At 35.4% G+C, this 17,083-nt stretch overlaps 1 protein-coding gene across 9 annotated transcripts in view; it reads left to right on the forward strand.

Moving 5' to 3' along the window:
- Nucleotides 1–17,083, forward strand: part of WDFY3 (WD repeat and FYVE domain containing 3) — a 281,845-nt gene that overhangs the window by 216,965 nt on the left and 47,797 nt on the right. For 7 of the 9 annotated variants that reach the window (XM_073237349.1, XM_073237353.1, XM_073237352.1 and 4 more), the window contains 7 exons: nucleotides 31–213; nucleotides 1,031–1,188; nucleotides 2,301–2,378; nucleotides 3,765–3,992; nucleotides 10,444–10,497; nucleotides 12,704–12,872; nucleotides 15,177–15,340. In XM_073237349.1, coding sequence (XP_073093450.1) covers nucleotides 31–213; nucleotides 1,031–1,188; nucleotides 2,301–2,378; nucleotides 3,765–3,992; nucleotides 10,444–10,497; nucleotides 12,704–12,872; nucleotides 15,177–15,340 — 1,034 coding nt within the window. The remainder of the gene's footprint in view (nucleotides 1–30; nucleotides 214–1,030; nucleotides 1,189–2,300; nucleotides 2,379–3,764; nucleotides 3,993–10,443; nucleotides 10,498–12,703; nucleotides 12,873–15,176; nucleotides 15,341–17,083) is intronic. The other 2 variants (XM_073237354.1, XM_073237357.1) reach the window with 1 other exon arrangement.

Below are 17,083 nucleotides of genomic sequence, written 5' to 3' on the forward strand. Positions count from 1 at the left end.
CTTCATCAGTTGCTTTTTTACGTTTCCTAGGGCGTCAGCTTCTCATAAAAGCTGTCAACAGAGTTTGGACTGAACTGATTCATAGTAAGAAACAAGTTCTGGAGGAGCTTTTCAAAGTCACTCTACCTGTGAACGAAAGGGGCCACGTGGACATAGCTATAGCACGGCCCCTCATTGAAGAGGCTGGCTTGAAGTGCTGGCAGAATCATTTGGGTAAGAAAGTCTAACCTGTGACTACAAACAGTTGTACAGAGGTGCACTTTAATATGTAATGAAAACTTTCTCAAAAGGATATTGACAGCAGTAGAAATGAAAATCATTACAGTGTGGCTCATTCTGAATACTTACACTGAGATTTGGCTTTTCATCTGAGGTATGTTACATGTCAGGCATCTATGAGCTTGGAAAATTACACTTTGCTTACAGCTCTAGTGTGTTCAGTATCTTGGCTGTGAGTCCAAAATCTCTACTATAATTATGAAATTCAAAAAACCCTGAAAACCAAGGTTTTTTCCCTTAATTTGGTGACAGAAATTACTTGGTAGCAATACCTCACCTACCTATATCTATCCTACTTGGTATGAATATTCACATATTTTCCTGCAGAAAAATTAATGAGTTAAATTATGGTTTTTTACCCTAGACCCTCTGATGGTCTACTGTTTAGTATACAGTATATGTACCATACCACCTTTTTAAAATGCAAAACACTTTAAGTTCCTAAGTATGCCCAGTACCAAAGATTTTCAATTAATACAAACTGATTACAGCCAAAATAAATTTGCATGTTATTGCAAAGCTGTGAAGTTTCAGCCAAATGTAAGCTCAAGTAGTATAATATTGTCAAGCAGCTATCCTCATAAAGATTACCAACAAGTAAATGTATGATATCTAAGAGAATGTCTGTCGGTAATGTAAGCTGCTTTGATAACTACAGAATTGTGCTTTGTAACCATGATGCAAAGGTGTTAAAAGTAAGACTAACAGATATATGAAGAAATTGTAAAATAATCTAATTTTAATTACATAGCCCATGAAAAGAAATGCATAAGCCGAGGCGAAGCTCTAGTGCCCACCACGCAATCCAAACTGTCCCGTGTCAGCAGTGGCTTTGGTCTTTCCAAGTTAACAGGATCAAGAAGGAATCGAAAGGAAAGTGGTCTTAACAAACACAGTCTTTCCATCCAGGTACATGATTTGGTTTCGTTGATGATATTAATAAAGTTATATTTCAAGGTTTAGTTGTAGCATTGTATATAATAAACTAACATGTAGAAGCATAAAATTTGAAATGGAACTTTCTGCATTTTTGCCTTAGAGGAGAAATGGAAATAACGCAGAATATGGGAACTTATCCCATTTTATTAAGATAAGTTGCGTTATGAGTATTGTGAATTTACATCCATATCATAAGTGGACATGGGATTCCGATAGTGATATATGATCAGGTTCTAGTAAATTTTCCCCCAATTTTTCCAAACTATAAATAGTATTGTTGTAATTATATACATTTTAAAGCAATTGCAGAACAAAATGGCATTTGATATTTTTATATTCTTGTATATAATCTTGTATAAAATCTTGTGATTGATTTTTTTTTAACTCATGACTACCTCCAGCATTAATTCCTTCCACATCACACTGCCTTTGCCATCCCAGAATCTTAGTGGCAGCTGTGAGAAGGGTCTGAGAGAAACCATGTGTGTCAGTCATTCCATGCTGCCTTCATGCTGGATTCCCCAGTAAGGATACTCTGAGAGGACGTGAAGAGTACAGGGTGTTTATTAGAGGAAATCTTGAGGTCAATATTTGTGGAAGAGAACCGAAGTAAGCAGAACTGGTCACAGGGAAATGCCAGGCTACAGTGCAGGTCTGATGACAGCCTCAGCTGACCTCGGTAGAGTGCTGGAGCCAGTATGGCCTGTCAGAGTTCAGCTGTACTGAGCTGGAAGGACTAAGCCTACTTCCCTCCATCAGCCAGCTGGTCACTGGCTGTGCACTGCCCTGGCAGCTCTGCACTTGAGGAGCCCCTCCGAGGGTGCTGAGAGCACTCCCAGCAGCCTCAGCAGCAGGCCCCTCCTAGAGAGGGCACGGCAGGGATGGCAGGGCCAGGTGGGTGTCCATCACACAAGCCTCTGTTCAGTTCATCATCTAATGTACATTGCAAAGTTTCTTGTGTCTTTTGAAGGGCTGCCTTTAACAGAATTTTAACTCATTGTTCAACATTATTTTAAAGCTAGTTAACATTTTTCCAGGAAAATTTATGAAATATTAAGACTCTTTTTTCCATCCATTGTTAGGAGATTTCTCAGTGGATGTTTACACATATTGCTGTTGTTCGTGACTTAGTAGACACACAATATAAGGAATATCAGGAGGTAAGAATTCATAACCGTAATAATGGCCTGTTTTGCATCCCTTGAGTGAGTAAGGACTTGGTTTCTCCTGATATCTTTCCACCTCTCTTAAGGATAACCTGCTGAACTACATTCAGCATCAGGTGGTGTTTTAAATTCTCCCTGCCAGCAGCTACTTTGGCCATTGGTTTTAAGATTTAAAAATTTGAACTTTGTATAGGAAAACTGCATTTAAAAGCAACAAACTGGAATTCTGAATCATGTTGACATTCACTCCTTACATACTGCATGTGTTTGTTCATCATAAAAATTAGAGTATAAGAAAGATCCCTCTTTCAGAGTTAAGGAGACTATGAAAATGTGCATCACAGTCTTAAGTTTCTTAAAGCTCTAAAATACTGAAAGATAAAGTTGTTATTTTCTGTTACTGGTGCTTGCTGATTATGTCAGTAAGGAATAAATTCAATGAGATCCCCTTGGTGAATTCATAATCACTTAACTTATCCTAAATATTTTATTTCCAGAGTGGCTGATTTAGGTCTGTTAAAGATTTCTGAGTGAAAAGCTGCTAATCTTTTTTGGGCATAAGTGTAGATCCTTAGTTGTTATAGGGGATTCCCCGCCCTGCCAGGAACACGTACATACTACCACAATGTCATGTAATTTCAAGATTATTCATTCTTCACTGTTAGTGGTATAAAGAGATGCTTATTCTTAGACTTAAATCATGTACTTATAGTTCATGAATCGTTAAATAAGTTATAATCATCTACAGTTGAAGTGTTACACATCTTCGTATTTAACAGCAAGAGGTACATTTTCATTTAAGTAAAACAGTTTGGTTATATCCTAGTGGCCAGTTGAAAAATGGTTTTTCTTTTATTTTGATAGGAATGTCAAGTTCCCTGTCAGAGTTCCATGTTTATATTTACCTAAAATCTTTGGAAATGTTACCATGATTTTCTAGCTTCTCTCCTATCCATGTTCTAGTAGCTATTTTATTTGAGGGTGGATGGGGGGGATTCATCCTTAAATTACCATGTTTCTCTATTAATTCATACTAACCATTTCAATATATTTTCATAAGTAATATTGCCATCTTTTCTGTGCCCAAATAACATAGTTCCTTCAATTCTCTGTTTATATGTACTGCACATTTACCCCTGTACATATCTGTCATTTCATTGGTGCTAAAATAATCATCTTGGACTACCATAAAAACCCACAGTCTCACAAAATCAGTAGCTTGCTTTAACTGTAAATAAATGTAATTTTACTTTTGTAATTGACCGAAATGATATGGATTGGTTTTGTTTCTAAATACTAACTTGGTTTTAAGTTACTTGTAGACTTTTAATTGTTACTCCTCCTTGTGCTTGAAAACCAACCTTGACCCCCTCCCTGTAGCGCCAGCAGAATGCCCTGAAGTACGTGACAGAAGAGTGGTGCCAAATCGAGTACGAGCTCTTGCGGGAGCGAGGGTTGTGGGGTCCCCCCATCGGTTCCCATCTAGACAAATGGATGTTGGAGATGACAGAAGGGCCCTGCAGAATGAGGAAAAAAATGGTGCGAAATGATATGTTTTATAACCATTACCCTTATGTGCCGGAAACAGAACAAGAGGCGAATGTGGCGGTGAGTGTGCAGAATTAAATGTTTGTAATGGCTCTTGCAAGTTTTTCTTCTTTGTTGGAAGCTTTTTTCTTATTAGGTCAACTACCTAAAATATCTAATTTAGGAAATCCAGTAAACTATATTAAATTGGTAACACCAGAGTGGTGGCAGTGAAGTGAAAAAGATGGGTCAGTGCAGCAGGAAGACGTCGTAGTGAAGTGGTTTACATCTTCTGCCGGGTTTAAAATGTGGCTCTGCCACCTTACTAGCTGGGTGGCCTCACACGGATCACTTTACCACTTTAGGTTTCTGTTTCCTCATGCCTAAAATGGAGAAAATAACAGCTATGATCATTTCAAAAGCTGTTAAGAGGATTAGGTTAGTTAAAATTAGTGAAGTACTTGGAATAGTGTGCACAAAATAAGCACAGTATAAGTGAAAGTTAAGAAAATAAATATTGGCACTAAGCAATATTCTTTGAGGAAACAGAGAGCAGCTAAAGAAAAATAGCCTGAATATGTAGATCATACCATTTACTTGGAGACTCTTCATCACTGATTCCATGGGTTTAAAGCAAACACCATTTGTTTACATTTTTTTTTTAATTCAGACAAGTTACCCTTCTAAGGCTTTCATCCATGTTTTTGCATATGACCAGAAAGCTTTTGTCTAAGTTGATAATGTTCCAAGGAACGTGTTTTTAAGTTTGGGAAAATAATAGTCTTTCCCAATAAAGTTACTACAAATTTAAGAAAAGAAAACATGAGAGTATAACATCCACTAAATTTAATTCTGAAAATTCTCACATTTCTAAATGGTAATCCAACTCTTCAGTGTCCAACAGTAATGCCTTGCCTCCGAAATGCAGGGTGCTTTCCTCCTTAGAAATTCAGTCTTGTCATAGAACCACAGCTTTGGGAATTGAAAGGGAATCTCACAGATAATCTCATCTAGCTTCCTAATACTATCATTTCAATATGTCATCAATTATAAAAACATTATTTATGAAATATTTTACCTTTATTTGTACCTTGTCTTCAAAATGCAATATGTATTTTACATGAACAGCATATCACAGATGAGCCGCATTTCCTGGGCTCAGTGGCCACCTGGGGATAGCAGCTCCTGTACCGGACAAGGGAGCTCTAGAGAATCCCTGACTTTAGACCAGTGTTATGCCCTTTTTTTTTTAAATCTGTACTTCTCTTTGATAAAAGTCTCTTGCCTTTCTTCACTGTCATTTAAACTTTCAAAAAAAAAAATCAGTATTATAACTTCTAAAACATATAGTCTGGAAAGTATTGTTCTGAGATTCTTTCCCTCCCCAAAAACCTGACCACACTGTGCCTGATGATTAACCCATGTCCAAGGAATGTATTCCACGTTTTGTTTCACGCTGGTATTTAGCTGCCTCTTAACTATACCCAGTTAGAAGCTCAGATCGCTACAAAGAGTCATCCATTGAAGAACTTTTTGTGTTTGTTCTTCTTGAATATTTGGTTAATAGGATTTTAGAATCTGAGAGGTCATAAAGTCCAAACACTGCCCAGTATAGAAGTTGTATTATATTTTATTAAAAACATCATTTCAAAGATCTTCATGGTTTAAATACTTTCACATTCTTGACTTTTTATTTTATTCTCTCAATAATTGAAGAAATTGACATAACAGAGTAGACTTGGAACATGGTTCTTCTAATAAGTAGTTCAGATGTGAGGCACCTTACATTATTCCAGAGCCTTTTTTGTCTCTGCCAAAACCCCGGCTCCATTTATCTTGTACTCATTGATTTCACCTCTGTCCTGATCCTACTTAGAATATAGGTTTTAGAGACTGTTACATAGTTAAGAATTTTCAACATAGCTCCTTAGAGTTTACTTTTCTCAAAGCTGTTCCATTCTGTCAAGGTGCCTTACTTGGTACAGCTGTAACTCCAAATACTGATTTCTAATACCTAGCACACAAGGTAAAAAGGTTAATATGCCCATATATATCTGTAGCCTTTTATAGCACCTACTTTTGTCAGAACAGACAAGCAGTACAATCTCTAAATTCTTACTTTTTCCCCCCAATAAATAAGAATTTAAGCCTGTATCAATTTGATAAAATATTTCTTGTTGAGTCAACACTCATTTAAATTGAATCCATTCAAGCAATACTAAAATATAAGATGAATGTGCTCTCTTAAATATGTGACCAACTCACTGTTTTTATTTAACTGAGGCATATATTTTTGAGATTTTTATTTAACTGAGCCATATACTTTGAGTTACGTAACCATAATATTTTTATCTTGCCTTCTCCTTTCCTTCTTTGTATCAATGTCATTTGTTTGACAAAAGTATATTTAAACTTCTGTATCAGATAAGAACAAAATAATAACCTATCCAGGGTTCATATTAACAACCTTACTATCATTAGTGTTTATCTAAGAAAAGTAGTTCACCGGCGTATGAAATTTAAACAGTCTTAGAAATAAGTATGTACCATATGGAACTTATTTTTTAACCAGATGGATTCCATATTGGGAAATACAAAGCAGGAAATACAAAGCAGTCGAGAAATGTTGGAGATACATTTACCAAAAAAGGGAAAAGCGGATGGGATAGGGAGACGATTACTGAATGTGGAATTCATGCTGCTTAGTTCTTACATGAATCAAGGTTAATCTGCTCTAATGAAATTTTCTGAATGAATAATTATTTTGATTTTGCTAGCTCAAAATCTTTTGTAAATTTGAAAGTATACAGTCTGGCAATACTGATAGGAAGGAAACTTCCAAAAAGTAGAAGCAACTGCTACTCCGCTGATTTTTATTGTGAAATCAAAAAACAAGAGCAAATACTGCTGTTGACCCTTGAACAACACAGGTTTGAACTGCACGGGTCCACTTATACATGGATTTTTTTCAACAAATATATTGGAAAATTTTTTTTGGAGACTTGTGGCAATTTGAAAAACACTTTTCTTTAACTTAATTTATTGTGGGAACACAGTACATAATATATATAACATACAAAATATGTGTTATTAACTGTTTATGTTGCCAGTAAGACTTCCAGACCACAGTAGGCTATTAGTAGTTAAGTTTTTGGGAACTCAAAAGTTATCTGCAGATTTTTTATTTCACAGGCTGGGGATAAGTGCCCTTGACCCTCTTGTTCAAGAGTCAGTTCTATTTAAAAGGCACAGTGAGCTCAGTGCTCTGCAGAGCAGTTTATATGCAGTTTCATTACATCTCATGACAGCCCTCCAAAGTATATATAATATTATTATCCCAATTTTACAGATGAAGAATAGAAATCTAAAAAAGTTAAGGATCCCCTTCTAGGTCACATCTACTAAGTATAAGTAAGGTATACTGAGGATACGCTGACAGTTCCTTAGAAGTTAAATCACTTTTGAGAAAGAAAAGATTATGATCTTTAGTGGTTTTGTGGCATTACACGTAGACAGTGAACTTCCTCCAGGCAGAAACCATATCCTAGGTTTTGTCTCTCTAATGCTAACAGAGTATCTAGAACGTAATTAATGTTGAGTGAATAGACTACCAGCTCTCTCTCTCTCTTAAGTTATACAGTTTTTTCCATTGCTTCCCATTTAGCAACCTATAGAATTCTCCTAATCATGAAATGTTGCCACTGAAAGAGAGCAAGAGCCACATTTTATGGGTCCTGAAGTTTATATAACTTGAGGGAGCACCCCGTAAGAAAAGAATACAAATTACTAGGGCCCCTCTTCCAGGGTTTTGAAAGACACCCATAGGAACTGAGGCCTGTTAAAGTTTAAGCTTCACTAACTTCATAGTAAATCCTCCTCAGCCCTGAATTATATTAAACATCACCTCCCAGAGTTTGAGATCAATCACTGATTCTCTTTCCACACCTGTAAATGTGTTGCTTTCCTTGCATTCGTGTTTATAAAAAAAAGTACATAACAGGTATATGCCAACCTAAAAATTGCTTTTGAAGCCTCTGGATTTGTAAAACAGGTTTTATGTGTAGCAAGGGCAAATGATTTGCTCTTTTGCCTTATTTATTAATAATTGTATATAATTAACATGTGAATTTTTAGTCCAATGCTTAAGCTAAAGGAATACAGTGATGATTAAGTTTTCTTGTTTTAAAATCTTTAATGTATTAGAAATTAATCAAATGATTATTCTGTTAGTCATTAGTGTTTTATTTCTTAACCCTTGATAATACTACTTACTATGTAAAACATAGCTTACCTGTTCAGTTTTGAACTGTTCTTCTCAATTTTTTTTTAAATTTTTAAATTGGATGTTTGTTTATAGAAAATAGAACGTATTCTAGTGTTTCATTTTCCACAGACATAAAAGCTCTGAAAGTTTATCAACTGAAATTATTTTAACAGGAGCATCAGTAGTTGCAATTATTTTTGTCCTGAGAAAATTAGGTACATGTGGAAAACTATTTTCATATGAAAATTTTCATATGAAAATAATTTATCCTCTTTGCACAATGACTTTTCTTGGGGATTAATTTTCTTAACTATAATAGCTATACTAAATTGTACTATAAGTATATTTTAAGTGGTAGTATCAAGTATAGATATTGTTAAGATACGAGGCTGGGATATGATGAAAATACAAAGTTTTGTTGTTTTAACCAATTGTTTCATCTTACTCTGAATCCTGAGAATGGAGAATAAGATTCCCTATTTTGCCATTTTTAAAAAAATCATATTTTAATACTAAAATCAGATTTTAATTTTGTAATCCCTTTATTCTCACCAGTTAATAATCTCAAGCATATTTACTGTTCTTTGCAAATATCATTGGGAAAACACCCCAGTGCCTAATTTTGGGCTGTTCAGGGCAGAAGGGAAAAATGACTTAAAAGAGGGCTCCTTTTCTAGTGAACAGAGTCTCTTGTAGCTGCCTCCACATATATTTGTATATAATACATAGGTGCCACAGAACTTAGAGAAACTAAACAGCTTCTCTAATTCAGGATTTCCATTGCCAGTATTACAGAAAATTTTGAAGTAAAGGGACTATAAAGTTATTTCCTAGAAATTACGACTTTGAGAAATTTAGATTTCTATGCGAATGTAGTTTTAAAAATTTTGAGAGAGGTGTAATAACGCTAAGATTATTAGTATAACATATATCTTTGCCCTTGAATGCTGTGCCTTTTAGTAAAATAAGAATCTCAGTCAGTGGATCAAGGATCAAATAAGTTTTAAACCAGCACTGTGCTGGTCTACATAGGGAATGCACAGGGGTATACTGGTCAGACCCTGCCTGCCCATGTTCTGGTTGGGGATTATATGGTGGACAGCAAGATGGGCTTGACAGTATTAATTGGTCCATTTTGCTATATTGGTTTGTCACATTACCTACCCAGCATCTATCTTGGTTTTTTTTTTTTAATTAACTTCAAAATTATATGCAGTGTCACCCCTAAACACTTCCACTTGTATATCAATAATTATAGTTTGATACATTTATACTTCTTTTTTTATTGTCATAAATTTCATATACATTGAAATACACAAATCTGAAGTGTACCATTCAGTATTAACAAATGTATAATACATACTATTTAACCCAAACCTTTACCAAGACAAAGGATGTGTTATGTGTATTTTAAAGGTCTTTCAGTATAAGAATATGCTTTTTAAAGTTTGCTTTTAAAGAGAAAGGTTTACTAAAACCATGTGAAGTATTTGAGATTATGCCCAGTAGTCCAGTGTTTGTTTTGCCTACAGAAGCAAACATTTGTAGCTATCTATGTGTTTACATGCATAAGCCACACGCTACAGCGCACAACAGAAATTGTGTTCTTGTTATTCCGGATTTTATTCTGAGAATAAAATATAAAGCAACCACATAATATCTTAAAAAGTACTCCTTCATAAAAAGTTTATTTTAGAGGCTGATGGTCCAGTCTCCCTTCTGCCTTCAGCCTTTCTGGGGTCACAGCTGTGAAGATAGTGAAGGAAGGAGGTCCTCAGGCTTCTATGGGAGGATGTGTTCTTACCAGCACTGACTGACTCCCGGCATGGGGTATTGTAGGTAATACCAGTATTGCTCCTGTACAAAACAGATCTAGAGATAAGCACAGTGAAAGGTAGGTGAAAGATACTAGCTAGCATTAGGTTCTATCGTCTGGTTCTCAGTTTTTACCTTTTGAATCCATTTAAGTTGTTGCCTGTATATGATCTGTGACACTGGTGCTGAAGTTTTGCCTGTGTGATTTTTAAGTCTGTCCTGTTCAGTAGCTTTGAGAATTTTAGTGTACTTAAGTTTTACTTTAAGACTACTTTTGATAATGGAGAAAACAGTCAAAGGTGCTGAGTGATTATCTCAAGCAGCTCAGAATATCATATCAGTTTTGAGTGAATACGTCTTCCATATTTCATCGAATCCTCAAGAAAATTTTATTTTTGTGTTGTTCTTTGTTAATTTTTTCTGATGTTTCTATACTTAATACCCTGTTTTCAGTCTGAGATCCCAACTAAACAGCCTGAGGCACCCGATGATATCATTCCTCAAAAGGTAAAACACAAATTACCTAAAAGAATGCAAAATACTTGCAGGTTTTTCTGTTGTTTTTTTTAGTGCATGATAGAATAGACTAACTTCAAAGATTGACTTTCAATTTGTTCTTTCTGTAAGTTCCTTGCAGTTGAAAGGTTGGTTTCACTCATGTTGAGAGATCCTTTAGTCTTTCTCGGCTTTGTTCTTCTAATTAGCTTTCAGGGGTCTGTATGTTGCTCACTAACAGGCTGAGTATTCACTGCTCTCACCGTAAAACGTGAATTGCAACACGCATAAGCTAACAAGTTCTGATGCATGTTAGTAATGGGCAGCCCGCCACCTTCAACTTTTCTTTTCAATTACTCATTTTATTCTTCTAGATACTAAACAGTGTGTATTTTGAGGTTGCAAGAGTATCCTCTTTTAATTATTTTTTGAATCAGAAGGAACTACTGGAAACTAACAATGTATGATCATTTTTATAAATACAATTTTAATTAGTTTAAAATTTTATAATGGTTTTCTTTTTCCAGAAAGATTGAATACTTAATGCAGTTTTAAAAAAAGTAGTTCTTTGTAACACAGAAATGTACTTTAAAATATTTAGGGAAAAATGCTTATAGTTCCAAGTTTAAGTCAGTAACCAAGTAGATGTTGTCCCACATGTATTAAATTCATTGTCATGCCCATCACTAACTATGCTATCATCTTTTTACAAATGAACAATTTTGAGTTGAAGATAATTGTTATACTTCATGAGAAGAATTTTTATACAAAGTTTACTTCATTTCAAAAATATTGCAGTATTCTTAATAGTTTGTTCATCAGATTAATTCTTCCATAATTGTAACATTTTATATCATCTTAATACTTCCCTATGTTACATAATAGGTTTCAATTTACATTTGCTGTATACCATTCCTTAGTTAGCCTGCAGCTCACTTTCTGTACCTGAAGTTAAAAGAAGGGCAACTATGGCTTCAGTTAGGTATCTTTTTATCTCAGACTAGTTCACTGTTTCAATCTAAATTTCCAATAGTCGCACACTTGTTTTCCTCTTTAAAATTGGAATTTTTTTTTTAAGTCTTGCTTGAAATAAGCATTATTCTGGGCCATATGTATTGACTACTTGAGTTGAAGAGCAGGTTGATAGAATACTTTCATTTAGATATTCATAGGAAAGGAAAAATAAAAGTTTAGAAAGAGAAGATTTTTAAGCACATTTCAAACTCCCATCTTTTTAATCCAAAGTTTGGATCTAATTGTGATCAAGAAACCTATATACATATAAACTTCCCTATGGTTTTACATTTTTGTAGGAAATTTTAGACCTCAATTTTTCATTACCTTATGGTTTAAGATAAAAAATTTTAAAAGGTTAATAGGAGAACTTGTTTTTAGGATAAGCATTGTTCTGAAAAAGAAATGCTCTTATATGCCAAAAGCTTAAATTTTTCTTATGTGTCTAGGTAATTAATTTCTCCCTCAAAATGGACTCCTGTATGTTCTAGACATACTTATTTAGTTAGAAAGTTTTTGATACTCTTTTACCCAATAAGCAATAAGGATGTTTCAGCAAAGTGGAAATAGCAGCTCAGGGTAATGGGTCAATCAGGGAGCGCCAGCTAGCCTGCAGCTTAGTTCTGTGGAGGTTTGGGCCAGTTCCTGAGTTCCAGGGAGATCTGCAATATGGAAAAGGACAGGGCAGTTCTGAGTCTGTGCTTCCAAGTATCAGAAGTATATGCTTGCACAGATGACCCCAACTGAATGGATGGCCCTTTAGGCCTGACCTACTCACTTTACTTGGGGTAGAAGCAAAGTTCCAGGCTCCTCACAGACAAGACATCCCCTTGCAGCTTGATGCTCTCCAACACTGGGCCTTATCATTCTTGTATTACCACGTGGGAAGGTTTTGTGATAAATCAGTGAGGCTGTACTATACTAACCTGGAAATATTACTTGACTAGAGGCGATTTATTTCTATTTTAGGAAGAATAAAACTGTGAGTTTTGTTGTTTTATATTATCTTTTTAAAAATCAGTGGAATTTGAAAATAGAGAAACTTGACCCAAAAGTCTATCGACTGACTGTGTATAAATACAGTCTATTAAAAATCCCTAAAATAAGGTAACACATAAAGAAATCTTGACACCATACCTTCCCTCAGGAAGCTGATATTTTAATTCGTGAAGATAATTATCTGAGTCCTTTTGTTATTTCTTAGAAACCTGCTCGGTACAGAAGAGCCATAAGTTATGACAGTAAAGAATACTACATGCGCCTGGCCTCTGGCAATCCAGCCATTGTCCAAGATGCCATTGTAGAGAGTTCAGAAGGTGAAGCCACTCAGCAAGAACCAGAACATGGTGAAGACACTATCGCTAAAGTCAAAGGTCAGACTTTCTCTTTGATTTTAATTAACGATCATTTCAGAGCATTCTTATATTTGAGTTTATATGAAAATAAGAGCTACTGTAAAGAGTAGGGCCAACCTTTAAAATAACCATACATTTTCTATGTCTTCATAAAGATTGATTTCTATATCAGAACTAAAAAAGACTTCATATAAATGTTACGTGCCACTGGCTTGATAATTTTTTTATTGTATTCAGAATTCTCAGTGGCACCTGATATTTCAAGTTAAGGCCCCCAATAACTAGATACATACTTACAAAATTAAAGCAACTACCAGATATGTCATTACTGCATGTTAGCCAGCCGTAAGAAATAATGATCTTTCTTCCTATGAGCTAAGACAGATTAGTCCAAACCTATACTTAATGAGTTTAGTAAACATACATAAGATGATAAATTGGATTAAAATGGCCATGGACTTTTTGATTCTGTCCTTTTACATACATATGCCTTCTGCCCTCTTCCAACAGCCTCTGCATGATTTCGACTTTTAACAAACCATATCTCATCTCAAGAGCACTGGTCAGATAACAGAAACTCCTTCCCTGAACCTTTTCCAGCTCCTCTGTCCACTGCTAGTACTTTACTCATATCTCTTACAGCAAATTCAGTGATTTTTCACTGTTTTTCTAAATTCTAAGTTTCTCAGAGGCAAATATTATTTTTCTTCTCTCTTTATAGCTTTTGACACATGCCTAGCACAAAATGGGAATTCCACTCATGTTGAATAAGTAAATCTGCTGTTTAAACTTTTTTTAAGCCTTTGACCATAAATTCAAAAGTCTTGGCATATTCTATAACTAAAGTTCCAGAATGTAAATTAAGAACTGTAAATTAAAAATTAGTTTCAGATCCCATTGATTAAAAAACTAATAGTATATGACCATGTCAACAAAAAAACTCCATCGAAAATAGTGATCCATTTTTCCTATTATTATAATCCACCTATTCTTTCTCATGATCATGACTTACTACACATTTTATAATTGATTTAATGTTATCATAGAATCCTTGAAACTTAATCAGAGTTTACAGTTCTATTGATTTTTCTTGACATTCCATGAGCAGTTATTGAGATGGATCCAAAGCTGTATTTACTGGATATAATATAACCCAAGATGCAATCCAGAGTTAGTCAGATGACTTGTATTTAGATCATTGGCACTTCAACTTCTCTTTACCTCATATTCCTAATGTCTCATTGAGCCCAAAACCACACAATATTGTTGTGACCTGAGTAATATGCAAGGTGTTTTGCTAGACTTAAGAGTTGGAGATTTTCAGTCATTAGACTAAAAGTAATGCAGCAGTAAGCTTTTTCTCCCTTTGGATGTTCTCAGTGGGACTTGGTCTCTCTTGTTTACTTATTATGCTTTTTCATATGTGAAAATAGGGCAAAGAAGAACCTCTGATAACGTGCAAGGATAAGACTCTAACAGACTAACTTTTGCTTTTCCCAGAATTTTTAGAACAACTATCATTGGTACGTCTAACATGACTTTTTATGGTAGAACTAAAATAAAAACATTAATTAAATATGGGATTTAGAGTTTATTTTGAATGCTTCTCATACTTTGGAATCTCATCAAGTGATTTTAATGTTACCTCCTGTGATAATAAAATCATCAAAATATAAGCAATAAAGTGTTATCTTAATCTGTAAATTAAATGATCTGTCCCTGTATTATAAAGAATTATGCTCTTTATGACCTGATGATTTGATCAGATTTGTTCATGTATGAGTGACCCAACTGCCACTTGTGACATGAGCCATGAAGGAGTTCTCATGGGCCCTCCAAGTGTGTGGTATCTCTTATAATCATGTTTATAATTTGCTGTCTTTATTGTTGTTTCTGATAGTAATCCATTATTTATTCATAATATCCCCTCAGTGACGCCTGGCCATAAGCAGCACTGTCCTTACCATCAGTTGTGCTAAGCTTCTGTTCATTGTTATTGTGTGACACTTGAAATTTACTCTTTATCAGGTATGATGCTAAGCACTTGACATGCATTACCTCATTTTTAGTCCTCCAGCAGTCCTCTTTGATAGTATTTTTGTCCCAGTTTTATAAATGAGAAAGCTAAGATTCAGAGAGGGCATATCATTCACCTGCCTATTTAACTCCAGGGCCTGTGTTAACTACTGAACTGTGCTGCCTTGCTCTTGTTCCCCAGAGTTATCTCAAATGGGAAATATACAGGAGGGACCACATGGGACTAAACTCCCCAAATGGCCCGCACGAGGCCACATGGCTCTCCTGGTTATTATCCTCCCGCAGGTCTAGTCAAGCCTCCTCTAAAACGGGCTCGATCCGCACCTGACGGAGGAGATGAGGAGAACCAGGAGCAGCTGCAAGAGCAGATTGCTGAAGGCAGCTCTATAGAAGAGGAGGAGAAAACAGACAATGCCACCCTACTGCGCCTGTTGGAGGACGGAGAAAAGGTATTGTGCTTCTAAAAAGTAAAGATTGTGTGTAAGTAATCTGTTGCCATTGACTAGTTAGGATATTTATCTGGTGGGAGAAGATAAATGTTTTAGCCTCTATAATGAAATACAGTATTAGTGTTAAGCAACCTTTTGGGTTTAGTACTCTGCTTCCCTTATTTGCAAGATTTTCTGACCTGAGCACACTAAACAGCAGAAAGTTTCATCAGATACAATATTAACAGTTGACACCAATTTCATTCTTCCTCTATACTCTTTATTAGACTGAAGTTCTTGCTCTATTTCTCTGTTCCAAGCCCATGTGTATAACCTATTCCAAAATCTGTCCTTGTTATGTTTTTCTGCACCTTTGTAATTCCAGTCACCGCCCACAAGCAGCTTTAGCCCATCTGTACACCCTCTCAGCCTTGTATTTAATCCCTTCTCTCCTTCATTCCCAGAGACTACCTTAACCTTCCTGCTTCTCTGTCCCCGTCCTACACCCTGCTGGCCTCTCCAGCCTTTTTCCTGATTCTGCCCAGAAGCCTGTGCCCCCTTGTAGCACGGGATGCCTTGCAGGTCACTACATTGATGATGTTGTTTCTTTACTCTGTGCCTTACCCATTGTGTTTCCTACAAAAATACCCCTTTCTCCATCACTCGCATAACCTCTAGTAAGTCCCATTTGATACAGCCTCATTTATCTGGATGTCTTTAATACTTGACTGTAGGAAGCTTTCCTTGACTGTCTCGCCCGCTCAGGCTTGGTTAGTACTCCTCCTCTGTGCTTTATAATGCCTTGTACATATCGCTGTATTCCGTCATGTCATGATTATTTGTTCTTGCGTCTGTCTCTTCCCTTAAATAGGGAGCTCCTTATAGGGAGGCACTGTTTTCTATTCTTATCCCATTGCTTTACACAGCTCTGATTACCTAATGGACACCCAATAAAGCTTTGAATGAATGAGTGACTGACTGAGTAAATAAAAGGATAAATGAATGAATGAGTAGTGAGTATCACTTTTTAAATGTTATTCTGTTTGCCTTTTATATTAGATGTTGGTACATAACTCTTGAAATCTTACCCACTAAGAAGTAGTTACCAGAAATTAGGCCATCATTTTTAAAATTCTGTTCAGATATTTGGCCTAATTAATCTTGAATGCAAATACAAAAAAAAAATTCATGTAACTACAAAAGGACATTAAATCTGAATGAAGCACAAGAGAGGCTTCTGGGGTCTTGGGAATGTTCTTTTTCTTGATCCAGATGCTTGTTGTACCATATTTTTGGCATTGAAAATTCATGGAGCTGTGTATTTATGAAATAATTATTTTCTGTATGTATATAACACTACAATAGTTATTTTAAAAGAACATCAGTATTTTCCCTGTAATCTTTATTTTATCATTGAAGTAGTTCAAGTGTGTCATTGAAAATTGACTTATATTTGCATGTTGCACAAAATGTTTTTTAATGTCATTTTTTAACCCTTTGACTCATCAGTACAGTTTTTGTCCTAATTGCTTTAAGTTTGAATAGTATAGAAAATGTATTCAAAGCTGATATTTATTTGACATTTGTTTGACTCTGGTGTAGTTGCTGATTTTTTTTTCCTTGACTCATATTGAGCTGAGTTTAAGTAAGAAAGAATTTTTACTGAGAACTAAATCCTACCCGTTGGAAAGTAAACAATACTTAACACTGAGAAATTTAGCAGCTCCTCCCTCCTATGAAGAAAATACAACTTCTGCCAAGTTT

The sequence above is a fragment of the Manis javanica genome, chromosome 5 (genome assembly GCF_040802235.1).
Source record: "Manis javanica isolate MJ-LG chromosome 5, MJ_LKY, whole genome shotgun sequence".
Classification (NCBI taxonomy): Eukaryota; Metazoa; Chordata; class Mammalia; order Pholidota; family Manidae; genus Manis; species Manis javanica.